At 34.2% G+C, this 24,757-nt stretch overlaps 3 protein-coding genes across 4 annotated transcripts in view; 1 reads left to right on the top strand and 2 right to left on the bottom strand.

The window, feature by feature from the left end:
* LOC139103766 (eukaryotic translation initiation factor 4E type 3) overlaps positions 1-24,757 on the bottom strand; it is a 57,442-nt gene that overhangs the window by 3,849 nt on the left and 28,836 nt on the right. The gene's annotated exons all lie outside the window — the stretch shown is intronic.
* LOC139103759 (uncharacterized) lies at positions 308-3,952 on the top strand. The gene is made up of 6 exons (XM_070658751.1): positions 308-1,848; positions 1,939-1,968; positions 2,038-2,231; positions 2,352-2,546; positions 2,646-2,888; positions 3,062-3,952. The coding sequence occupies exons 1-6, from the start codon at positions 1,650-1,652 to the stop codon at positions 3,209-3,211; spliced, it is 1,011 nt and encodes a 336-aa protein (XP_070514852.1). The 5' UTR covers positions 308-1,649; the 3' UTR covers positions 3,212-3,952.
* Ethr (ecdysis triggering hormone receptor) overlaps positions 4,034-24,757 on the bottom strand; it is a 28,050-nt gene continuing 7,326 nt past the window's right edge. Inside the window, exons 4-7 of one of the 2 annotated variants that reach the window (XM_070658729.1) lie at positions 15,550-15,658; positions 15,331-15,402; positions 5,145-5,757; positions 4,034-4,153 (exon numbers count right to left, since the gene is read on the bottom strand). In XM_070658729.1, coding sequence (XP_070514830.1) covers positions 4,034-4,153; positions 5,145-5,757; positions 15,331-15,402; positions 15,550-15,658 — 914 coding nt within the window. The other variant, XM_070658730.1, reaches the window with a different exon arrangement.

Here is a 24,757-nt window from a genome sequence, read left to right as displayed (position 1 = left end):
ACTGATTAATATCGAGTTTGATCGTATCTGGTGGAAGAAGTATTAATTATCAGAAAATTAATTTTTTTTGTTCCGTTAATAATCCGCGTATGCGTGAAAGTTGTAATTATACATCGTCAATAAAAAATTATAATTAAACGTATCGATTATTCATATATCATAAACATGTTTTTATGTTTATCTCTCATTTAAAAGGAGCACATATCGAAATCTGATTTAATCTAGAAAACGAGTAAAAAAACGTAAAAAAAAAAATGTTCTTGCTAAAGGTAAGTGAATTTTATGGCTGTCGTAATCGACTATCAAGCGGACCGCCCATCGTGGATTTAAATTAAGCTCGTTTATTTTCAGGAGACATCTTACGAAGCACGTGTGTCCACAACTGATCGACTTGCTTCAAAAAGACACCGTCTTTTAGCTCAATATCGACAGAAACCGGATAACTATTTAACTCTCGTGGGACGGCGTGCCTTTCGCTTTTTTCGCGTGCTAACATTTTGGAGTCTCCGGGTGTTGTCATTCGCCAGAGTTGGACGTCGCTTCGTTCGCCGCTGCTTCGCGAACCGTGACACTACTCGCGTAAAACCGTACACGCTAAATTTACCTCGCCTGTCGAAGAGCTATGAGCTCCTCTAGTTCGCGTCGTAACTCTGGGCCTCGCCGTGCGTATCGTTTGTGCTAAAAAAAAAAAAAAACATTCCAGTGTACCAAACGCGAAAGGACCTGTCGCGTCGAAATTCGAACCTTTCGACGGACTTTTATCCATTGAATCGCCTGATACGAAGAAATAAATTTGACGGACCGTCGCAAGCATTTAATCGGGGATGAACAGTGATCAGCAGCTAGGACGAACAAAACGGAAGTTTCAAAAGCAGCGGCGGAAACGTTACGTTAATTACTGTTTTAATAAATAATAATAAAAATAGCCAAGGGATTATAATTACAAAACAATATTGAAAAAATAAAAATACGTCCGTATTTGTACGCGTCACTTTTTCATTGTACGTGCGCGTATTGTTACATTGTTATGTATATCACGGATGTTGCATTAGTGATCTTCTGGTTACTTATCTGTCGATTTAAAGTCTATATTTTTATAGCTTAGTTTTCCATTTCAGTCAATCAGCGCGAAGGTCGCTATCGAGATTTAAAAAAGCACATTTAAATTCTATAGATAGAGCTCTGCCTATACGTCTGATAATTACCACTTCTATTATCGTACGCTCAGTGGTGCGCAACAGGTTTTAGGTCGCAATTAATTCTATACATTCAGAATTTGCTTCTCAATTTCACGTAATTCCTGCGCAGATCACAATTGCAGTTGCACAAGTGAATAAATAATAATAATTAAAAGAAAAAGAAAAAAAAATGAGGACTTTTGCAATCATTATATTTATTATATATTGCGCGGCGTGAAAATGTTAATTAAATTATTAAATATCAAGTAAATACGAAATTAATTTTACCTCGTTTTTTTTTTCTTTCTGAGGAAAGAAATTATAGCGCGGTAAACGGTGTTTAAAAACGAACGATAAGCCGCTAATTAGTTAAAGAGCTAAGACCTTCTGTTAAGTCATCGCAATTTGCTCGTTCGCAACTGCGTGAAAGAAACGACGACTTCGTCATTGTTCTTGATATCTCTCGATGATATGCCGGGGAACAAGTACAACTACCAGTACGCACAGCGGCGGGTTTTCAACTATTGCTACCGTCGAAAATTAATTTTTCTGACTACGTTGACTTCATGCATTATTCTCATTGTGTTGCTTACACATGCGTGTATCGAGAACAACAGAATAGTTCGCGATACGTATCTAGACGATGTACCTGCAGAGTTGTACCAGACAGGTGAGTTTTCTAAATATATTAAAATATTTTTTTATCTTTTGCTTTATAAAAAAAAAAAAATATAATATTTTCCTTCTGTTGTTGTTACAGTTCTGCATACGTGGTACAATTTTTCCAACGGTAAGCAATTTTAATAGTTTGTAATTTATTGTATACATATAATAGAAAAATAACCAGTTGACAATCCAGGAGAAAAATGGTACAACGGGAAAAATCTATCAGCCTTGAGCCCAGAAGCTTTCAACGATGTAGTGATCGATATTCAAGAAAACTGGATATTATGGACTCATGATCCATCAGAGCCATACGAGCTTCAGGAATTGAACGTGAAAGATCCATCGATGGGACAGTCAACCGCGATACGTGAAATTTTTAATGACAAGGTAATAAGGCGTAGATGTCACAATTTTTTTTTTTTTTCTACGAGAATAAACTATTCAATAATTAACGAAGTAATAATTAATTCTTAATAAACACCGAATTTCATTTACTGATCTCTACAGAAAAATGGATTTTTCATAGAGTGCGGCGCGTACGACGGGGAAATACGTAGCAACACGTTATTTCTGGAACGATTTAGCGGATGGTCGGGTCTCCTGATAGAAGCGGATCCTATCAATTTTACGAAAATGCTGCAGAAGAACAGAAGAGCCTATCTCTCGCCGACATGCCTCAGTGTCACTAAGCACCCTACGATGGTAAAGGATACGTACGCGATTTCGTCGCCGTTTTTCGTTAGATTTTCCATTTTTGTGCCACGGAAAGTCTAATAATTTTTTTTTTTTTTGAAATTGCAGGCATCCTTTCTCATGGCTAGAAACATAGGCCGTTTGCACGAACCGGAGAATACAACGAGCGACGTGTCCACGAATACGCTCGACGTGGCTTACACGGGCGAGCATATTCGCGTGCAGTGCATACCGCTGGCACTCTACATCGCCGCGCTGAAAATCAAAACGGTTGATTACCTCAGCCTCGACATCGAAGGCAACGAGATCGACGTGTTGGAAACGATACCGTTCAACGAGGTGGACATAAAGGTATACCGGTGTACTCGCCGCGGCCCATTATGAATAATCCACCGTTGTCTATTTGCGCGACTAATGCGAGACCCGCGGTCTCTTAATCTACCCTCCGGGAGAAAATGGAACGTAATGATTTCCGCGACACGCCGCTCGCGAGATATTATTGTACGCGCACGTTTGTGTTGCAGGCGCTATCCGTGGAGTACGTACACAATGTGAAAGGGAAAAAGTACCTGATCGATATGATGGAACGTTGGGGATACTACGTTTACAATTTCGTGAAGCGTCCCGACAACTTGGCGAACGATATCGTTTTCGTAAAACGGCAGCTCGCGTGACGAGCGATTATAAATAGGTGAGATTAAATTGTCGTATCTCTTTCATTACTAGTCATGAGTAACAACAGATGCTCTTGCTGCAAAAAAAAAAAAAAAATAAATAAAAAAAATAAGAAAAAAGATTATTGCGCAAATTATTTAAAATAGTTGATAAAAATATTTTTACATCACACAAGATAATTACAAAAATTATATCCTTACGATTATGTTCCTTTAATAAAATAAAGTACTTTTTTTTTACTTATAATCTATGTTCCTATGGAAAGTGTAACAGATCGCACGTAATATTTTATTAACTTATAATAATTTAACAATGCTTTAATGTAATTGTAAATTAATAAGATTAAACGTAATTGTACAATCGGAAGCTTATAATATTCATGCATGGCACATTGTATTTGATAATAATTAATCCGCATTTAAAATCTTTTTTTAATTATTTGATTATTATCAAGAACGTTTTGTTGTCTATTTTACTTTAATAGTATATGAGCAGCTCGCTTAGAAAATATTATTTCATAATTTATAATGCGCGCATATCCAATACTTTGGAAGGAGATAATTGATTTACATATCACTATTAAAATTAACAGTTCATATTATATGTATAATAACATGTAATTTGCTTATTAATCGTTCTAATTAAACATATTTAATAGACATATTTGTAACGGCCTCGGAAAAAAATTGTACATCGCGTTTAAATTTCTACATCTCCGTTAATAAATATCTTTCCTCAGATGCCAGCATCGTAGAAGATACCTACCATACGTACCACAACGTTCGATAACGAATTACGTTCCTTAAAATTCAATTAATTCCCTATTTATGTACAAAGTCTGCGATTTCATTTTCACTTTTATGTCGATTTTTAACAATATCCTGCTTCTGTCGTCGAATTTTATCGCCGATTCCATCGGCAAAATAGCGAATTTCTGATCCCTAAAATATAATAAAATAATCTGAATGTCAATTAATAAAAAAAAAAGAAAAAAATATATATATACATATAAAGATTACTAAAGATAATTGTGTTATTCGCAATTACATTTTTTTCGGTTCTCTCTCATTTACTACACGTTTGTTTAATTAAGTCTACGTTAAAGTTATCACAATCAAAGCGTTTAGGAACGAAAGATCCGTGTACAAAATATGTTTCGCTATTTCTATACTCTCTTTTAGAAAAAGAAAAAAAAACTTTCTACTTACCGTATTATGCAATTTACACGAATATATGTACGACGCATATGTAAAATATATCACGTACAAAATCAAGGAACTAAAATTACTTCAACACCGCAGATATCTAATACAATGTATTCTAATTTCCTTTAAACTAGTAAATCGTCACTAATTTAACACTGACATAATAACATTTAGTAAACATTCAGTTAACAGTTGTTTCTTAACTATTGCTACAAAATTGCTATATTAAATATTAATAAATAATTATATCTACTTAAATTATCCAATAATACAAAAGATCTCGGGACATTTTACTAAAATACAACGAAAAAAAAAATAGAGAGAGAAAAAGAAAGAGAGCTACGTATCGAAAGACGCAAGACAAAGAAATCAATTTTTTTTTAATCTTACTCAATATTGAATTCAACAATATTAATTCGACATTTATTCAACAATATTATATTCGAATATTTAACAAAACTGCACTTGCAAAATTGACCACTGTCGGAATACTTGATAACAAATACTCGATTGCCCGAACAGGCGGTGAAATAAAAATTTCACGATAACTCTACAAAATGATATAACAATAAAAATAAAAAAAAATAAAAACTTAATAAATATAAATCAGCCGTAACAGGGTAAGGGATTAAACGTAACTCTCTTGCTTCATTTTAACGACATTGTTGGCCGTGAGTAAAGGCAATCTAATTTGTTTGTCCGTGGACGCGAGGTCGTTGCTCGGTACCTTCACGTTGCAGCTCCTGTTGCTGCTGTGCCTCCGCCAGAAATCTGAATGACTGCTGCTGCAGTTGGTCGAGCCGGTCGTCCCGGTGCGCTCCGACGTCTTCTTCTTCTTTCTCTTAGCGGGCCCCAGGCCGCACAGCTTGAGGAAACCCTCTCTAAACTTAGTCGACATCAAGTTATAAAGAATCGGATTGATCGCCGAGTTCAGGTACAACATTACTCTACAGAAGTAGAGGAGGCTGTAGTAGCCCTCGATGCCAAGCGAGACGACCATCTTCGGCGGCACGATGATGATCCAGAGGGTGAGGGCTTTGAAGGGTAGCAGGCATAGGAAAAAGCACAGCACCACTGTGGCAAGCATCATAACCACCTGCTTGCGATACTTGAGCAGATTGTTTGCCGGGCCGCGGCTTATCGCCGGATTCGCCATCAGGTGCCTCGCGATTATCGTGTACAGGACTATTAGGATCACCAGGGGTATCACGAAGAATACGAGAATCGTCGTAACGATGAAACCCGTCATCCAGGTAGTCGAGGCTGGCGTCGTGCAAGTAGGTATGTACGTGCCGTCGACGTTCTCTTCTACCTCGTACGTCACCATAAGCAGTATTGGACTAAAACGTGTGAAAAGACAGAGAGCGATTATTACAGATGCGCCCGGGTAATGTTCACCGGCAAAGCTTCAATAATCTTATTACGAACGGGTTGCTTGGCGTCTAGCGTTATAAACAAAAAAAATGTCTGAAACATACCTTGCTACATCTTGCAAAATATATATTCTTGGCGAAAATAAATTTCTGTTATGCAAATTACATTCAACAAATAATATGTTAATGATGTATATAAAACTTGTGATGAAAGCCGCGAAGGAAAGACGATAAAAATTACGACACAGAATGCTCGCAATTATTCTATACATTTTTGTGTCAAAAAAAAAAAGGGAGGGGAAAAAAGATATACAAGGACATTCGTACAGTATTTGGTACAAAATTGTATCTACGTAATCACCTGAAATACTGGTAATGAGATCACATCGATAAACTTTTTCGAGCGTATTCGCGCGAATTATTTGTTCGATTCTCGAGCGTAACTTCTGACGAGAGTTAGGCAAAAGTTTCATATTTCGCAGAATATCGAACGATTCCTTGTATAAGTCTCGACCAATAGCGCAGTGTCTCGCTCCTCTTTATTCAAACTTACGATGCATTTAATAATACAAGTACAAAGTCCAACAAGACAAAGAAAGAAATATAAATCGTCATCTCTTAATAATTCAATATGTTATATACCTTTTTTTATATAAAAAAAAAATATAATTTTTTAACAGTTTCTTGTTTCTTTAATTATTAAATATAATTATTGCTTCTTCGTATCGCTTCCTATAATTATCCGACACTTCCAATAATTTCCCCATATCTTTTGTATCGCACGCACACATTCTTTTCCCCACAAGCATATATAATTTTTTAATAAATAAAAAAAAAAAAATAAACGTACGTATAATATTAACGACTCGTTATTTGATTTAATTAACGCGTCGCTGATTTATTTCTTTGTACGCGGGGAGTTATTAATAACAGTTATCGCATTACGTTAACATGCTCGATCACCGTTCGATCATAAAAAATTCTCCTCCTGATTCAGCTCATCCTGCTGATTCGCTGTGACTCTCCTCGCGCCGAAGACCGTGCTTCTACGTGCGATACTTCCGCCGTCGAGGCAGCAGAGTTTCAAGAAGCCCCGCCTAAACTTGCTACTCATTAGATTGTACAGTATCGGATTGCTGGCGCTATTTAAATAAAACATAATCCTGCAGAAGTTTAGGAGGCACAGAAACGTATCGTAATCGATCGCGGCTATCTGCTCGGCGGGCGCTATCACGATGTAGAAGATGAGAAGCCGGTAGGGTAGGAGGCACACGAAAAAGCTCACGACTACCGTGAGCAGCATGTAGACCACCTGCCTCCTGGCCCGGCTGTAATACGAGTCGCCGGTGCCGCCGGGCGTCCTCGACGAGTCGCGGATCAGGTGGTTCACTATGTACGAGTACAGCACCACGAGTATTACGAACGGCGCGACGAAGAAGAGCAACACCAGGAGCAGGAAGAACGTCACGCTGGCAACCGTGTCAGCCTGCGTCAGGCACACCGGCACGCGGTTCACCTGACTCGCCACCTGCTGATCTCTCCCGGCGATATCGTGCGCGATGCTGTGACTCGTCATCCTCATTTCGCGATACTGCGACACCCAGATCATCGGACTGCAATCAACCGGAAATAAAAAGAAAAAAACCCCAAGGGCCAAAAGAAAAAGAAAAAAAAAAAGAACGTGCTTGATTTTGTCTCGTATTTATTTCCGCGATAAAACTGTAACGTCGGCGAACTCGACTCGCGGTAATAAGCGGATAGAAGAAGAAGGCGGCGAAGCAGACGGAGTGCGTTCATTCGATGTTCGATTGCTTTGCAGTTCAATAATTTAGGGAACAGTTCGGAGCCGAAGTGCTCTTCGCGGGGATTAGATTAGAAGCACGACATAGGCTGATGAGGTAAAGACAGTTTGCAGTTTGCGTGATACATTGATATATGTATATATCGTATGTACTGAGCTAAGATGTGCTTAAGTGGTTTCCCTAAAGCCACTTAATCATGTTGTAACTTAGTAAAGATAGATGCGTACGGCAAAAAGCTTTTTGTGAAGTATTATTGCTTACCTCGAAATTTAATATAATTATTCGTTTGTAATATTTATTTATTTGTATAATTTTTTTTTTATTTGTATTTTTGTTATTTATTTGTATTTTAATTTGCATTTTAATTATTTATTTGTAATAAATGTTCATGTCGCATTCATATAAATCACGTCCCGTTGAGATCGATCAGCCTAATAAATTATTAAAATTAGAAAAAAAGTAAAACGACGAATTATGAAATATATTTTTATTTTTTCAGCTCGTGGATTATACTTTAAGTTTTACCGATAAGTCAACGTGTATTACTTCATTTTTAAAGCATCTGTCAATGTACAACGACAGTTGTGAATTTTTTATCTTCCAAAGTGGATTTAATCCCAGAATGTCAAGAGCTCTTTTTTTTTTTTTATCGATGTAAACGTAGCCGTGTTTGAAACAACTGTCAGTGTAACAGTTTGTATCCAAATGCAGTTTTAGAAATATTGCAGTTTATTTACACTTTCTTTGTATTCTTATCACAAAACGATTTTGTGTACAGCATGAGTGTCATGTAAATTGTACGGTGTGCCTGTTCAAAAAATAAAAAAAAATAAAAAATGGAATCGCAAAGGATAAATCCATTTGCGCAATTGCAAAATAGTTTTCTGAATAGGCACTTCTGCGTCACTTTGATGAAGTTACTAAAACACGAACTGCGTCACAGTTTTATGTATTCATTCGAATAAAAAAAAGATATAAGAATACTGTTACGAGAGCAACATTTCATTTAATACCAGTGTACAATTTTATCGCAAGTTTTATTTAGGATTAAAATAATTTTTATTAATTTTGATAATCCAATTCAACGCGGGTACATGTCGTTTCATCAAAACGACATAGACTACACAGAAAAAAAAAATCTTAAAATGTAATCTACACTAAATATATCCACATTTTTTTTTTTTTTTTTTGAGCTCATTGCTAGTCAATTAAATTAATCTAAAATTATTATTTATCTCTCTAGATATCGTAAAGTATTTACGAACGGAATTCTTTGCAAAACTGTATAAAGTTTCGGAAAAGTTGTTAGTTCTTCGACGTGTTTTATGAAAATAAGTGAAGAAGTCTAGCGTATGTTTCCATGCATTCACTTTCTCACGCCATGAAACAGAATATCGTGTTTTTTTTTTCTTTTTTTTTCCCCTTGTTCCCGTACTTTATACGAGCACTTTACACGAGATCGAACTCAATTTTCGCGCGCGAACAGGATAGGATCGAGTTTCCTCAAATGCCGGGTAAAATGTGATTTCGATAATTGCATGCCGTGCCATTTGTCTCGACGCATTTTCGCACCTGCGTAAAAAGCCGACGATCTTTTCGAGCCTTCGATAGAAAATAGCAGTGGCCACGCGCGGATTCTCGAGCTCAATTCTCTTCGAACAGTTTACTCTTTACAATTAAGAGAATATTTTCAGATTTGCAAGTGACGATTAATCGTCGGGACACTGATTTATGAACGACAGACAAGAAATCTAATAGACTTCGAAAACAGTTCGTGTCATCCTGTCGAAGTCCCGTCGCCGTTTTCTCGCGCACGATCGTCGAACGGAAAACTCATTTAAAAGTGATAACTGTATTATACCGTCGTTCACGTTCACCGACGCGAAGTATTCTGATTTTTCGGATCTTCATGAAAAATATTTGTCTTCCAATTGACGCAAAAATAATTATTTACGAGGTCCGTGATTACAATACATAAAAAAAAAAATTTTTAAGTGCAATAAAAATCCTTCGTATTCGCAAAAATTACAAATTTTACGAATTTATCATGCGTATGGAAAAAATAGACATTGTATAAAACTGAAAAGTAAATGAAAAAATATAATACAAAATATGCATTAAAAAAAAAAAAATTTTTTTTTATACATATTTTATTGTAATAATATTTGCGGTTTTTCTTTACCTGCAGTTTTATACTTTTAGAATGCTATCATAAAATTATTTATTATTATTTAAAATTACTTTTAAAAACCTATCGAGGAGGCAAAAATATTTCCATGTATGAATGGACATAAAATGGAACGAAAATAAAGACTGGCGAAAATAACTGCAGATGTATTTAACGCAGATTTTTATGGATTTATAATAAGCCTCCAGCTGTAATTCGTGTATGTGATCTTATTACTTACCGCAACGGTAAGCGATGCGTAAAAAATAAAATAAAAATATAAAAAAAACAATTTTGTGACTACTTATTTTATTTTGCAAAAAAATTGCACTTGTAAAAACTACGCTTCGAGCTTCCGCCTTGGAGTAACTTTATGCGTGTACCAAGCAAATTGAAGGATATGTTAAAAATTGGCACGAGAGATACAATTCAATCGCTTTAGCATGTCCCGTTTTATACAACAGCCGCGATAAAAATTTAGAGAACTTAAAACCGCTAATCTCCTCAACTTTCTACGTATTTCAGCTGCAACATAACTAATCCCTGTAATACATTGATTTTCTGTTCCCCGCCCAGCAATAACACCGTGTTGCAACGATTCTAAAATTACGATTCAAACGCGTGTTCACGGTTGAAAAACATCGAGTTTGGAATGAATTAAAGAGGCCCTGGACGACTGCACTTTGATCCCACTCTCGATTAATACAGTTTACCCAGATTTTCTTAAGACCCCCGGAACCATGTCGGTTAAATCCCTTTGTAAACTGTCTTCTCGTCGCGGGCACGCCAACCCGAATACCTTTCCAATTTCCTAACTCTCAATGTTTATAGAATTCACAATTAGAATCTAAATCTTGAAAATAAAAATACGAAAAAGAATTCATTTCACTAATATATCTTCCGCGCGAGAAATGCGAGAGATTTATGATATATCGTTACTTATTCACTAGTGTTTATTTTTTTTTTCTCCAGGAAATAATAATTTTTTAAAAGTACGTTTGTAGTTTATATTCTATTATGATTTTGTTGCAAACGAAAAGAAAAGCCGGAAAACGCACCGTGTTTTACAGCGCACGTACGCGCGTGCGAAGCGAGTAAGCATACTTTATGGGTTCGTAAAATGCAGACTGATAAATGCCGAAGACATTAGAAATCGTATTTGCACTTGATATCGAGTTGGTTTCAGTTTTAGTTGTGTAATATAATTTGTAACATAGTTCGATTACTCCTTGCTTTGCTATCAAAGCACCGGATTTGAAAGCGCCCAAGCTTGCGTTCGAAAGGAGAAATACCGCGCGCGAATTGCTGCTTCACTTTGGTTTAATCAGTGCTAATTGCACGGCGTTACTTTACAAGCTATGTAAATATATTAAGTATATTAAACTATCAAACAATCTTTTAAACCTACAAATTACTTCGCTGAATTCAAATTAATTTTTCAAGAGAAAGATGAGAACATTCAACGGTTTCTAAATTATATTAACATAGTTTCTAATTAATATTCTTTTCAAATTATTAACAAAAAAAAATAAAAAAGAAAAAGGCTCTTAGCTAATAAAGTTTCACGAATAATAAAATTACATTCTTCAATTATCATTAAAAAAAAAAAAAAAGGAAAAAAAAAGTGTTAAATGATTTGATCAACGCAGCGATAGTTAAAGATGTTTGATACTCCAAGAATAACTCTGCAAAGTGGAGAAGAGTAATAAAATCTTAAATAAACAAAGCTCGCAATTTTTTTTCTCTTCCCTTTTTTTTTTCTTTTATTTTCCTCTTTCGCATTCGCGGAGTTAATCCTCTGAATTGTTTAAGATACAATTTTAGTAATATCACGTAACGTTTGCTCAGGGCGCAGCTCCTTATTATAGGCGGCTATATACTTAAGTTCCTTCTGATCGACTTCTGAGAGAAGCCGATCTGCGTTTAACGCGTATGTGACGTACACACAGCTCTAGCGAGAACTGGTTTACGGGCGATATCACTTTTATATGGCGCGTGTGCGCGTCCTACCGCAACATATAACACCGGAGTGAACACCCGAGTGTGAGAATGACACCAGAGACCATCTGGACTTTACGAAGTAAAAATCGAATTTGTCTATCCTTTTCCAGGCGCTCGCACTCGTTGCACGTAGCGCGGTGAAAATCGAATTGTTTCCTTATCGTCTTGTAGGTCGCTTCCTATCGCGCTTTAAAAAATAGGATAAATTTATTTTTATCCGCGGATAATTTTAAAAATTGACGGCGGTACCGACAGCGATCCATCTACGAGTCTAATTTAGATCATACACGTGTTACTTTTTGTGTAAAATCTTTATTTTCTAATTAAAGTCCTACTTCATATTCTATTCTTGCCATTAAACTTTGGCAAAGGATTTTTTTTTTTAAATTGTATAAAAAGATAATTACGTCGTAAAAAATTCGCACTCAAATTTTTTTTTAATATATGAAAGATGCATATATGCATTGTCAAAAAAATTATGGCAGGGAAGTTTTCGCTTTAAATGTTATAGCGAACATATGCTAAGGATATCCATTATGCATGGCACGTGTTCGAATAGCAAAGTACGTTGTCCACACATTTTCATAAGAAATATTTACACGCAATATTTTCTTCATGCACGGCAGTCTGCAATCTTACGAAAGTGTGGACATGTACGCGCTTTCATCACGGGGCATTTCGGCGCAAACGGGAGGGGGAAAAAAAAATTTGCGCTTGCCGAGAATTTGCCGAGCAAAAGACGCACTCGCTCGTCCCTTTCCTTCTTTCCTAACTCTTAGGTGAAGTGTATTTCCGAGAAAAAACGCATAATTGTATAATGCAACCAACACGACGAACCGAATATCTATACTTCAAAATTACGAGGAACGACACGAAATTCTTGTTCCTCGCGTATAAATATTGCCGCTTGCTGAAGATGCTAACAACCACGCTGTAATTAAAAAGTTCTTTGTATTTTATACGTATTTAAGTTGCATTAAAATTTTAAAGATAAAACTACAACAGCGTGCGCCTCGTTAAAGTTAATTTACACTTTAAAAAAAAAAAGAAAAAAAAGAAAGAAAAGAAAGATGAAAAAATAAATAAAGAAAATAAAATCTCGTTAATTATCTGCACTTCTAACATTTAATTTGTCAAACGCAGTTAATTATCAAGATTAGTTAAAGCTGTTTTACATTCTCCGAGATACAATATGGTTTTTAGGGTGTACACTGAGAGGCAGATGTAGGATTCGCTGTCGCCGCGGCAAATAGCCATATCTACCTTAGTATGCACTAAGCCGTCGTCGCTCCGGTAAACGCTATATCTGTTCCTCAGTGTACGTGACAGTCTTAATTAAGAACTTGTTTCTGCCAGACAAAAGATCGACATTTATAACTGTATGTAAATGTATCCTCCTGGCGTTAAATACAAGTTATTCCGACCATTCTCTGTGTGATTATTTCTGTATATCACTTATTGCGTAGGAGTTCATACTAATCGCGGGTATTACACGTGACAAGTAATTCAATTAAGCAACAACCTTCCTGAATGAACCTGGCAAGGATCCCTTTTCGCGAGGGGGAATTCCGACGATGACGTAATTAAGCACCCGAAGATATTAGCGTCTCCACAGTTTCATTCATCGTTAGTTTCAATCTGTTTTTAATTTTTTAACTTTTTTTTTTAACTATTTATTTTAACTATTTTAAAAATTATATTTTTTAACTAATTTTTTTTCTTTTTTTATAATATAACACTATCGTTTATTTTCTCGGTACATTTTTTTCTTTCTTTCTTTTTTTTTTTTCTTTCAACGTGTCCAACGCGTTAGATTTTAATATCACCGGGAAGATCCACCGCCATATAGTACATACTTGAATAATTTAAGACTCGCGAAAGTATCGCGAAAACCTTTCCCTACAAATTTGATGCCGGGGTATTTTATTAAGTGCGCGATACGAGATGAGAGCGCGTATTAAAAGATAAAAGTAAAGAATGCGTAAAGAAGTGTTACTTTGACGGTAGACGTTATTGTTGCCGGCAAGCGGATACAATATCCTTCTTTGTAATATTCGCAACTAGTGGTTGACTCGACTCGTGGGAGGAAATTTTCAAAGAGTCCCGTGAGTCCCGACTCTCCGATGTAATATACATATACATGCACGGAGAATTCTTACGTGCATACCTCTCGTAACTTGCCCGCCTCCTATACGTCAATGCGCACGCATTTCGCATCTCGCGGCGAAGGGATTCAATTACGTTCCTCCGAATGTCTTTGTACTCCGCAATTCAACAAACTTTAGATGGAACTTCTAACATTCGTTTAGAACCGCGAGGGGCTTCTGCACATGACTGTATATTTTCTGGCATAATGCGAGGGAAATGTGTTGTTTTGTACAATGCCGCTCGTTAACTCTGCCATTGAGAACAAGCACGCAACGGCAAATTGGGATCCTTTGATGTTGTCGAAACGTCTCGTTTGAGCTACATTCAAAATTCTTCAATGGGCTGAGATATTTCGGTGCGATAAAATTATCTTTCTCTTTTGTTTTTCAGGTTAAAGTTTAGACAAAATATGAATTATGACGTAATAAATAAATTACAAGAAATAAAATTGCTTAAATTTATTGAGGAGAGAGAAAAAAAAAGGTAAACTTGTTGAAGTAACGAATATTAACGAGAGATTTCACATAGAATTTTTTTATTTTTAATTTTTTAAAGGTTTATTTCAATATTTTATATTAATTTAATTAAAATTTAAACGGAAAACAAAACCGTTGATTTTTATAAGTTATATATTAATTGTAAAATAAATTATATTTAAATATGATAAATTTAATATTTAAAAATCTTGATATTAAAAACAAATTTAATTTATGTATTTTCAAGCGAATGATTGCATCGGACGTCAAGAAATAAATATAACTCGGCTTAAATTAAAAAGAATTAATAGACTTCTTAAAACTAAACTTCCTTCTTGCAGAACAGAGTCAGCTGTTTGTCAAAACAACATCTCTTATCGCTAAGACATACACCTGCAGAACGAATATGACAAATCTCTGTAATTCAGCACTAAACTAAGTTGACATAAGCTAAATCCTACTTTTCCATTTCCTGTACACCGTTGAAATGTTAAAATAAATATCTAATAGTTTTCAATTTCTGTTAAAAAATTTCTTGAGGAATAAACCCCGTTACAACTTAAAAAAAAAATCCTTAGTATCACCTAGCTTTTAATATTCAATTTATCGAAATTAACTTTCGATTTTTCCGCTGTTGGAAAGGCTACCTCAATTTATGTCTATTTAAATTGGATTTTAATTAAGATCAACTGACCAGCTCCTGCGCGGGATTTTAAAATATAGTTTTCGCGGTAGAAATTAATAAGGTGTAGGTGGTGGCTTCGTATTGCGGTCACGTGAAGATGACGTAAAGCGAGACATGAGGAGTCAAATGAAAAAGCCCGGCATGCGCCAAAGAAAAAGTAAGAAAAGAGATAAATAAAGAAGGCATTGGCGAGAGCATTAATAAAGCAAATTACAGATTTCTTTTTTTTTTCTTTTCTAAATTCTTTTTGCTTTGTATCACCTTGTACACAGCGCCGCTGCTACCCACGCCAAGAAACAAAGAAACGTTGCTCTTGCCTTTGTGCACACATATCTATATAACATAAGTTTCATAGGATTTTACCAAATAAGCTTAATTCTATATTAATTATTTTAATCTATTTTTTAATAATTTCTTTTTAAATAATTATCGTATAATTATTTACGGTTCTTTGTTATAATTTTAGGCAGTTATACTCACCCTGCTCTTAAAGGTTCGCAGATTGCGTAATAGCGTTCGAAACTGATGGCTAGAATTGTCAAAACTGACGCGTGAGCCACAGTCAATTCTACAAAAGGAACAGCCTTACCTATAAAAGAAAGTTATTCGCGTTATGAAAATTTTTCTTTTTATTCTAAGATATATGTTTAACATTTAAAGAAATTGTAATTGACTTTTTTTTCTATTTTTTTTTAAATTAAAAAACTATCGATAAATAAAATTTATATACTCCTATTAAACTTTTCGTAATAAAAGTTATCAATGTGTTTTTAAGCAATACATAAATATAGTATATAATAATAATCTAAAAATTTCATCAAAGTTTCGTTCAATTTTGCATTCCTTTTTTTTTTTTTTTTTTTTTTTTTTTTTCTTCCATTAGCTTGTTCCATTTGTTAACAAAAGTAGAACATGATTATAAACGTAACATGCGAAACACGAAGTGGGGAAACTACCAAGTTCGTGCAGCAGACTGACATTTTTAAAACTCAGAGCACGGAATCAAATTTGCCCTAAGAGAAAGTTTATTCTCAAAAGTAATGATATTGGCGGTCTTAAAGTTTATGTATAAAATTAGCACATTATGATCCATATACATTAAAAACTAATATTTAAAAAAAAAGAAATAAAAAAATAGAAGATTTCTTCTTCGATGTCGGTCAATGCACCGCATGGCTGAGCAAATTAGAGGGACAGTTCCCTCGAGACTTGTTCACATACTGATAAAAAAAGAAGAAAAAAAAAAACGTTTTCGTGGATGCGTGATTTATAATTCCCAAAAGGGATCTCGCCTGAGAAAACACGGTGACGCAATAAACTGCTACCACACTTTGGACACTATCATTCTCTAGCGCACATCTATTCCTTCATTTATCCGGTGACCACCTGATTGAGCACAATAGAATCGTTTGTCATGTTGACACCCTTTTTTTCTCCCCCTTTTTTTTCTTTTTTTTTCAAGATAAAATAGCAAATAGACTTTGTGGCAATTTCGACTTTTTGATGACATAGATATAGAACTTTCGATAAAAGATTTTTTTTATTTTAATTTTACTAAATATTAATATATAAATTTTAGTTTTAAATTTACAAATAAATGACTTATACGTATATTTTGTTACGATTATATTTTAGCACCTTTTCGCACTTAGTAATTGGAATTAAAGCATAATTCGGTGCATTGTTGATAAAACATGTTAACTCTTTTATTGTGCTTTTTTTTTTTCAACACTTCGTGGGTTACAAGGAGACGTTTCAGACAAATTGCTCTAACTCCTCCGCCTTCGTAGGAGGGCAATTGAATGGGAGGGTGGTTAGATTTTCCTTCAGAGAGCTTCGAGAACCGACCGAATCGTCTTGCGGTAGTTCGAACTACTTCAATAATAAAGATGATACACTGACGTTTCCTTTTCAAAGCAAAAGATAGACTCTTTCTCTCTTGGTCGCTGTACGTAGTCTAGCATTTAAGTCTTTTCTCTTTTTCTTATGGAATGCAACAGAATACGCAGCTAATTTTATTTATTTCTTTTACCTATTCAATACCGTTCCGTAACATTTTTTAATTCAGAAACTAATTTTATAAAAAAAAAAACAATTACAAATTTTTGATAAAAACATTATGTTTAACTTGCAGTTATTTTCGCAATCGATTATCTGGCGCCAGCTTTCATAAATTCAACGTATGTTCTTCGAGGTCGGTTCTTATCACCGTTACACGGATTTTGACCCAAGGGGGCTTTTCGAGTGGAAAGCTATTTTAATACATCTTCAATTTTTACCCACCCGAACGTAAAATATTAATCCTCTGCGTACAGGGTGTTAATAAAATAAAATTAGCAGTGTAATAAAAAAAGGCTCACCAGCCAAATTATTTTTAGTCACAATTATCGTTCTTATAACATAATAAATCTTTTTTTTTATTTATGTACGCGAGCCCTGAAGGATCAGTTTTACTCGCAAGATCTCATCCTCATCGTGAGATGGGATAGCGATGACGTAGTTAGACATGACAGGATGATGCCTCCCCACAGTCCTTAAGTACTTCATATCCGATATAGAGATGCTACGTAACGTAAGGAGATCTTGAACGTTCGTTAACATAAACTACGTAACTCATTTTAATCCACAATTTGTGATAATCTGGTCTAAATACCTCGATATCGTAGACATACCAGCATTAATGATTGTAATAGCGCTTAGTATTATTTCGCATCATCGTTTGCGTCACAAGAAAGTTGTTATCTATTATTCGGCGCAGAAAAGATCCTCTTTCTCTTACAAATCGATCCCATCGGAGATCAAACAGGGAAACGACTTAAATGAACCAGCACATTTATTATCGTTGACCTTATCGCGTATAGAATGACCATTTGAGCTTTTCTACTACTTTTATACCGTCCTTTAGGTATATCGTGAAAGAAGAATCGCAGTTCCTGAAATTATTCCGCACCTAATTTTTATCAGAAGAAAAAATAAAAAAAGTCTCTTCGTTCAACAATTAAGCAACAAATAACATATTTTATTAGATCGTTACGTTATCGCGAGTAATAAAAAAATCTTTAAAAATTATTCTGTGTTTAATATAAAGAAAATTTTTATCACGAGTAATAATAATTACTGATGCGCGACAATGACAGAAAAGCTGCGACAGAAAGAAAAAGAAAAATTAATAAAAAAAAAAAATTATTATTTTGATCGAGAAAACGTTGATCACAAAAAAGGGAATAAACCAAAAAAAAAAAGAAAAAGAACAACGAAAAACCAAGGGTTTGGTTTCGTCTGGCGAATCTGTCTGCGTCGAAAGAATCCCATAGAGTCTATCTCTTAACCACCGGCGCCTTTCTATCGCATTTCCTGCTACGAAGGTTAAAGAAAGAATTGGATCGCACAAGAGAGGACAAGAAGAGGTGTTATACCGGGCGTAGCATTAAATGCTCCGACGCGGTACAGGCTAAGAGCAACGGTAATTCGTAGCAGGGGGTAGAAGTTCACCTACTCGTTTCAACCCCCGTAGGTTACCGCCGAGTCTGTCCCAGCATTGTGGCATTGTCGCGCATAATGTGTGTACTACTCTTTTCCACCTTGCCCTAGCCTTGCTCCAGCGATACAACATTTCCTTCAAGGGCTTCACAATCGGAGCCGTGGGCTACTGTTCGTTAAATCACTGACAAACGTGAAGGCCACAATTTTTTTCCAATGAAATTGAAAAGAAACTTTTTTTTTTAATTAATTGTTAGACGCAAGAATATTTTGAATTATTTCGTTCAGAAAAAAAAAATTATTTCTGTACAAATTTCGATATTTTATTTTTGCAATTTAAAAATAATAATAATAATGTAGTTGTTGCATCGAATAATTTATAATTAATATCCACGTTTCACATAGGAACTTTTCTTGTTAACGTCGGATTGATTTCTAATGGAAAAGTTAAAATGCAAGAAACTTTACAATATAGAGTTACGATTTTATCACGTTGTATGTATCTTATATATCAAGTTTGTATTCTCGTATCTTCTCAAAATAATTTTCTATAAATTTACATAAAATTTACAGTTTCGATGCTTTTATACTACCACGCTAGAATGATAAAACCGCGTTGTTAATTATACAATTTATTAAAATTGCAAATTATCTTGTATTGTGTCTACAAAAGTTTCTTTCCGAAATACATATTAAAACTACGAAATTTTCATTCATAAAATTAATTATTACCGGCTAATAAATAAAAAAAAACTAGTATTATAGTTTCAACAATAAACTACATTTTTAGCATGCAGGGACTAGAAACGATTGATATCTTGGCAGTCTCAAACGAAAAGGTCTTTTCACAAATGATATGGAATAAATATAATATTACCAAGGAAGTATCACGTTCGGGAACGTAAGCAGACTTAGCTTACATAATAGACGTCATCCCATTTATCATTTAGGGTTTTCCGCAAGATAACTTCGGACAAGCCATATGTTTCCTGCACGCAATTTTCTCGAGAATGCCAACAATATACAACTTTCTTTCTATTACGCCTCATAAAATTCTATTTTTTTTTCTTTCTTAAAAAAAAAATTTGCATTGCTTTACTTTGTAAGCTAATAAAAAGTATTCTGATAAATCCAATGACTTAAATATCATAAAACAAAAATTCTAAAAACGTATATAAATTACACAACTTTGTTTACGTTCCATAGATTCTTGCAGAAATTCATTAAATCGCGAAATATGCGAACGTGTCTATAAGATAATTTTTTAAAATACACGTGGAATTTTTTTTACATTTTTTTATTAAAAAAAATTAATCTATAATTCTCTTTTATATATTAGAATACATTTTACTTCGGAGTATTAAATATAACAATTTATGATTTCGAAAAAGTATAAAATATTGTAAGTCTTTACGTAACTTGTTCGTAACAGGAAATTCAAGATTGCTAAAAGTAACGCGTTATCGGAAATCTAGCGGACTAATCCATAGTTAAATAACCAATATAGTTACACAATGGATGGATCGACTTTAATGTAGAGTAATAACAAATAACTTAAACATTATTTTCAAGTACATAGGACGTATAATTCTTCATCTATTGAAATTTTTATTTTTCAAAGAAAGCGAGAGAAATGAAAAGGATTACGTTAAGTGATGCTGAATATAAGAGGTGAATTTAATACACAGAAAGAATTCAGTACTTGGTTAAAGCCGACGGCTTCTTTATCTTTAAAAAATAAGCGAAGAGAAAAAATAATTTACGACAAATTGTTAAAATAAATAATTAAGAATAATTAAATAATATAAGATAATCGAAATATTAAGAAAACCGGCAAACGTAAAACCTCATATAAAGAGACACGCGCGGACGTAATTTTTTATTTTTATGTTCTCGCAAGAAGGTTCGAAGGATCAGTTTTATATAAGAAAATAGTTAACTTAAAACGGAAACAGGCGGTAATATTTACATAGGAGGGTAAACGACGCGATAGGACCCGCTTAATTTGTCCATTATCTATTTGGGTTAGTCCGCTACACGTCGTAACTCACCGATTTCTGTAATCATGTCTTCAAACACACCGATATTATGCAAGACAATCCCACAATCCGAATGTCCCATTTTAGATACGCACGTGGGAAATCTTAATATACGCACGCTACACTGCTTTCTTGTGCCAATTTATATCGTACATTTAATGCTCATTAAAAAATATCGACGATAAAGTGATTAGAGGCAACATTAAAAGACACGTCAACGTAAAGTTGAGCGCATTAAATTTATGCACCAACAAGTAACTATACATTTTAAGTAATACTAATGCTCGTACATCATCATTTGTGTCCTGTTGTATAAATTAGAACATTTTAAATTGATATTTTAATGTAGCGGCACGTTGTCGCAAAGATTTATCGTCTTTCACAGTGCGACAAAAAGGAAAGCATAAAGAATTAACGATGATTTACTGAAACGGTAAAAATAGTAACACAGATTTCACACGTGCGTATTAAAAGACATTCTTACTTAAAAAAAAAAAAAAAAAATTTATTAAATTTAAAAAGAGAGAAAGCGGGACAGCAGAGATTCAAAATGAAGTATTATACCGGCAGATTCATTAATTACCTAACAAAATTTAAATATTACTATATTAATGTATTTAAAATTTTTTATTAATAAATTCGGATCGTATTATATATCATTAACTAAACATTAAAATGCAAAAAATTGAACAGTATTATTCATATAATTTTATTAAATAAATACAATCAGAAATGCGAAGAGAAAAAACTTCTTTTTTTTTTCTTTTACTCGACAAGAACAGATTCAGAGTGGAAGCGGAAAAGAATAATAATAATAATAAAAAAAAAAAAAAAAAAAAAAAAAACCCAGAAAAAAGACATCTCTGCACGCAAATTACGTTATATGCAGCGGAAACAGGAATGTGGTGATAATGGACTTTGGCGGCTGTCCAAATCTATCCAGGAAACGGTATACGGAGACAAGTCGCGTGTTTTCCGTTAAAAACATTTTAGAAAAATATCTCTTAATAATTTGTCACGTCTTTCACGTTACATTAACAAATGAATATATCCTAAATATTGTATTTTATAACTAGGCTAAAAATTTCTTAGATTCCGAAAACTCGCAAGTCTTTACGTTGCAGCGTTGCAAATTTTTTTTTTTTTTTTATAAAATCTTATCTGTAATTTTAATAATTTTATTTCTCGATCGTTTAAAAGCATTGTTGCAAAACAATAGTTAAATGATCTTCATAATTAAATATCTAAAATTTAGATTTAATATAGCATTTTAATGGTGACGATAGATTTATAAAATGAAACAACATTGTTCCATTTTCCGACTCTTTCATTTGCGATAACGTTCCATTACGCGCCTACCAGCTGTTACCCGCTATTTGGATTTATGGGTATAATTGAATAGAAAAGAAGAAATCACAGAAACATAAACTTCTTACGAGAAAGAGAAAGAAAGAGAGAGAGAGAGAGAGAGAGAGAGAGAAACAACACATTATGTTATTTTTTTCGATTAATCCCATTTCTAAATTATTTTCAATTCATAATTTACACCTCGCTTTCTTAAAGTATATCCTGTTGACTCATAAATTATTAAGTAGTAAAAAGTTGTTCCGATCTATTCATTTAATCAACATTTTTCTATTTTAAGCTTAGCAATTAACTGCATGGTTTCATTGTCTAGCTTGTGCCTTTAAAGTTCAAAAAGAAGTTTCAGAGAACGTATATACATATATCAAACTAATCTTGACATATGTCAAGATATAACGTTTCGCGAAATGCTAAACGGTTGTAAAGGGTTACCCTCTTTAATTGCCTATTTTGTTAAATTTTACATCGCTGTGAAAAAGAGACTGCGATAAAAATACGTCGAGTAAGATCGCGTGATACAACATTATTTGTCATCTTCACCTACTTTGTGTATCAGATGCGGCCCAGATGCGCAAATCGAATTTCAATCCAAAGTTCCGGCCAACTTTTATTTTGTGTTTTTTCGGACAAGTCATTTTTCATTCCCTCCCCTCTTCCTGTCGTTCAAAAATTTTTTTCTACTTATTTTTTATTTTCTTTCTTTATTTATTTTTTTTTTTTAATTTTCGCGATAATATAATTAAACCCAGCAACTACACGAATTTTAAATAATTAGAAACTTACCAATGCGCCCAGAGATCTAATGACACCAAATGAAATTACTAGGCCTAGGAAAGAGTCGGAGAATTTAATTAGAATTCCATCGACGTAACCGCGACGTGCGCGAGCAAGACTGATTTATCATCGTGCAAGGAAACTCTTCACTTTCTAAGTGAAATACCCGTTCTGATCATAGCACCGCGAGGCGTTTTACATTGCAATAAACGGCTGTGCGACCTCGACCATGATAGCGAGAGCAATGTTTCGAAGGAATGTCGCGCGGTGGTATGCCGGTGTCGGAACGAAGAAAATAGAGGAAAGCAACCCGACTTAAGACTCCGTATGCGCCTCATAAAACCCAGACGCGCCTAAATGTCACCCCTCTCTTTGCGCCACACCCCATCTGGACCACCCTCGCGCGACCCTTCGCGGCAAACGCATCTCATATAGCCCATAGAGACCCCTCACGATGTTCTCGCTACTCGCTGGTTGATTCAACCTCGATCCTCCCGTCATCTTCGCGTCTCGCTTTCTTTTGCATTCTCTTGTATGCGAGAGAAAAAAAAAAGGATACCCCGGGGGTATCGAAATATATAGCTAGTCGTTCGGAAGGAATTGAAAGCCGGAAGGAATCTCTCTCTCACAATGCCATATGGTGCCAACGGTTTAGGGACTTTACGTGTACGAGCATCCCGATATTTGTTCGTTAGTAGCACAGATCAGACAAGAGTTATTCGACGTGTCGCTCGCGTGCAGATAAGTGCTGACACAGCAATCGGATATCGCTGCCAATTTTCAAAACAATTAATAAAACAAAAAAAAAAGATAAAAAAAATTCATGTTTACGTATATTTTTTTTAGTACTATGTATTTTCTGCCAGGAATTTAAGCGTCGAATAACATAGGTTTAACCGTGTACTAATTTCTTTGTACGAAATATTTAAATTCTTATAAAATGAAGGAATATATATATATTTTATAAATTTATCTTTTCTTTCTTTATTTCATTCTTGATAATTAATCAATTAGCTAGAGATAATGAAAAACGTGAATTAATTGCTTTTTAAACCATTTTTAATGATCTTGAAAAGAGATATTAAAGTTAAAGCGGATGTAAAACTGAGTCATTATCTTCCTGGTCGTTATCGTAAATGAACACAGAAAAGTGACTATTACTTTAGTAATAATGATAAGTAATAATAATTTATAAGAAACAATATCTAGTTAATTAGTTTAAATAAAAAAAAATATTTATATGCCAAGTTATACTAATTTGTCGACTAATAATTTTTTTTTTTTTTTTAATTATATTTATTAAAATATTAATTTTTTATTATAATAAACATTTAATGTATTAATTAATATTTGTATAAAAAAAAGAAAGAGAAAGAAAAAAAGAGAGATAAAATAAAAAATACAAATCTGACTTAATATCAATCCGTCCAGTTTGCAATTTAATCGCGTATCTCAGACCTGCAGCTTATGATGTGCAAAAAAAGACATACATTTTTTTTCCCCCCGTTTTTGGCAGTTCAATAATAGTGAAACGATATTATTTTCTACGAATTCCGAATATTCAGCAGTGTTCCCACGATGTGGTGACATCGTCGTGCACTCTAGATAAAAGCTCACGTCAATCATTTCATCGCAATATGAGATCAAACTGCTAAACGTGAATCAACTAGAAACAACTTTTTTATATACCGTTTAAAAGGTGCGTTTAAATTATTAAAACTAGAAATATTAAATTTTTTTTCTGTATTTGCATACCAGGTATGCACGCGCCGCCGTTAATATCATCACCGAACTTGAAACGTTTTATTTTTGTACGTCGTGAAATATCAAACTATTACTACTGAGAGTTCAAGATTTCCTCAAGTGGAAGTTATATTGTAATTTTGGATAATTTTTCTGAATACTAATATTTTACGGGAAGGAATGTCCGATGTGGTATGCATGTTCGTGAAATCGCAAGCTGAAATTCCGTCAAACTCGAAGCGAGAATTGGTCCGCGTATTCGAGCCTCTGGTGGAACCAAAATATGC

The sequence above is a fragment of the Cardiocondyla obscurior genome, linkage group LG06, assembly GCF_019399895.1.
Source record: "Cardiocondyla obscurior isolate alpha-2009 linkage group LG06, Cobs3.1, whole genome shotgun sequence".
Lineage (NCBI taxonomy): Eukaryota > Metazoa > Arthropoda > Insecta > Hymenoptera > Formicidae > Cardiocondyla > Cardiocondyla obscurior.
The sequence above is the reverse complement of the archived record's forward strand: the minus strand, read 5'-3'. Positions and strand labels throughout refer to the sequence as shown.

Coding starts and splice junctions, on each gene's coding strand:
- LOC139103759 (XM_070658751.1), top strand. CDS start 1,650: ATGCCGGGGAACAAGTACAACTACCAGTACGCACAGCGGCGGGTTTTC. Junction 1,849..1,938: donor TGCAGAGTTGTACCAGACAG/GTGAGTTTTCTA, acceptor TTGTTGTTACAG/TTCTGCATACGTGGTACAAT. Junction 1,969..2,037: donor GTGGTACAATTTTTCCAACG/GTAAGCAATTTT, acceptor TTGACAATCCAG/GAGAAAAATGGTACAACGGG.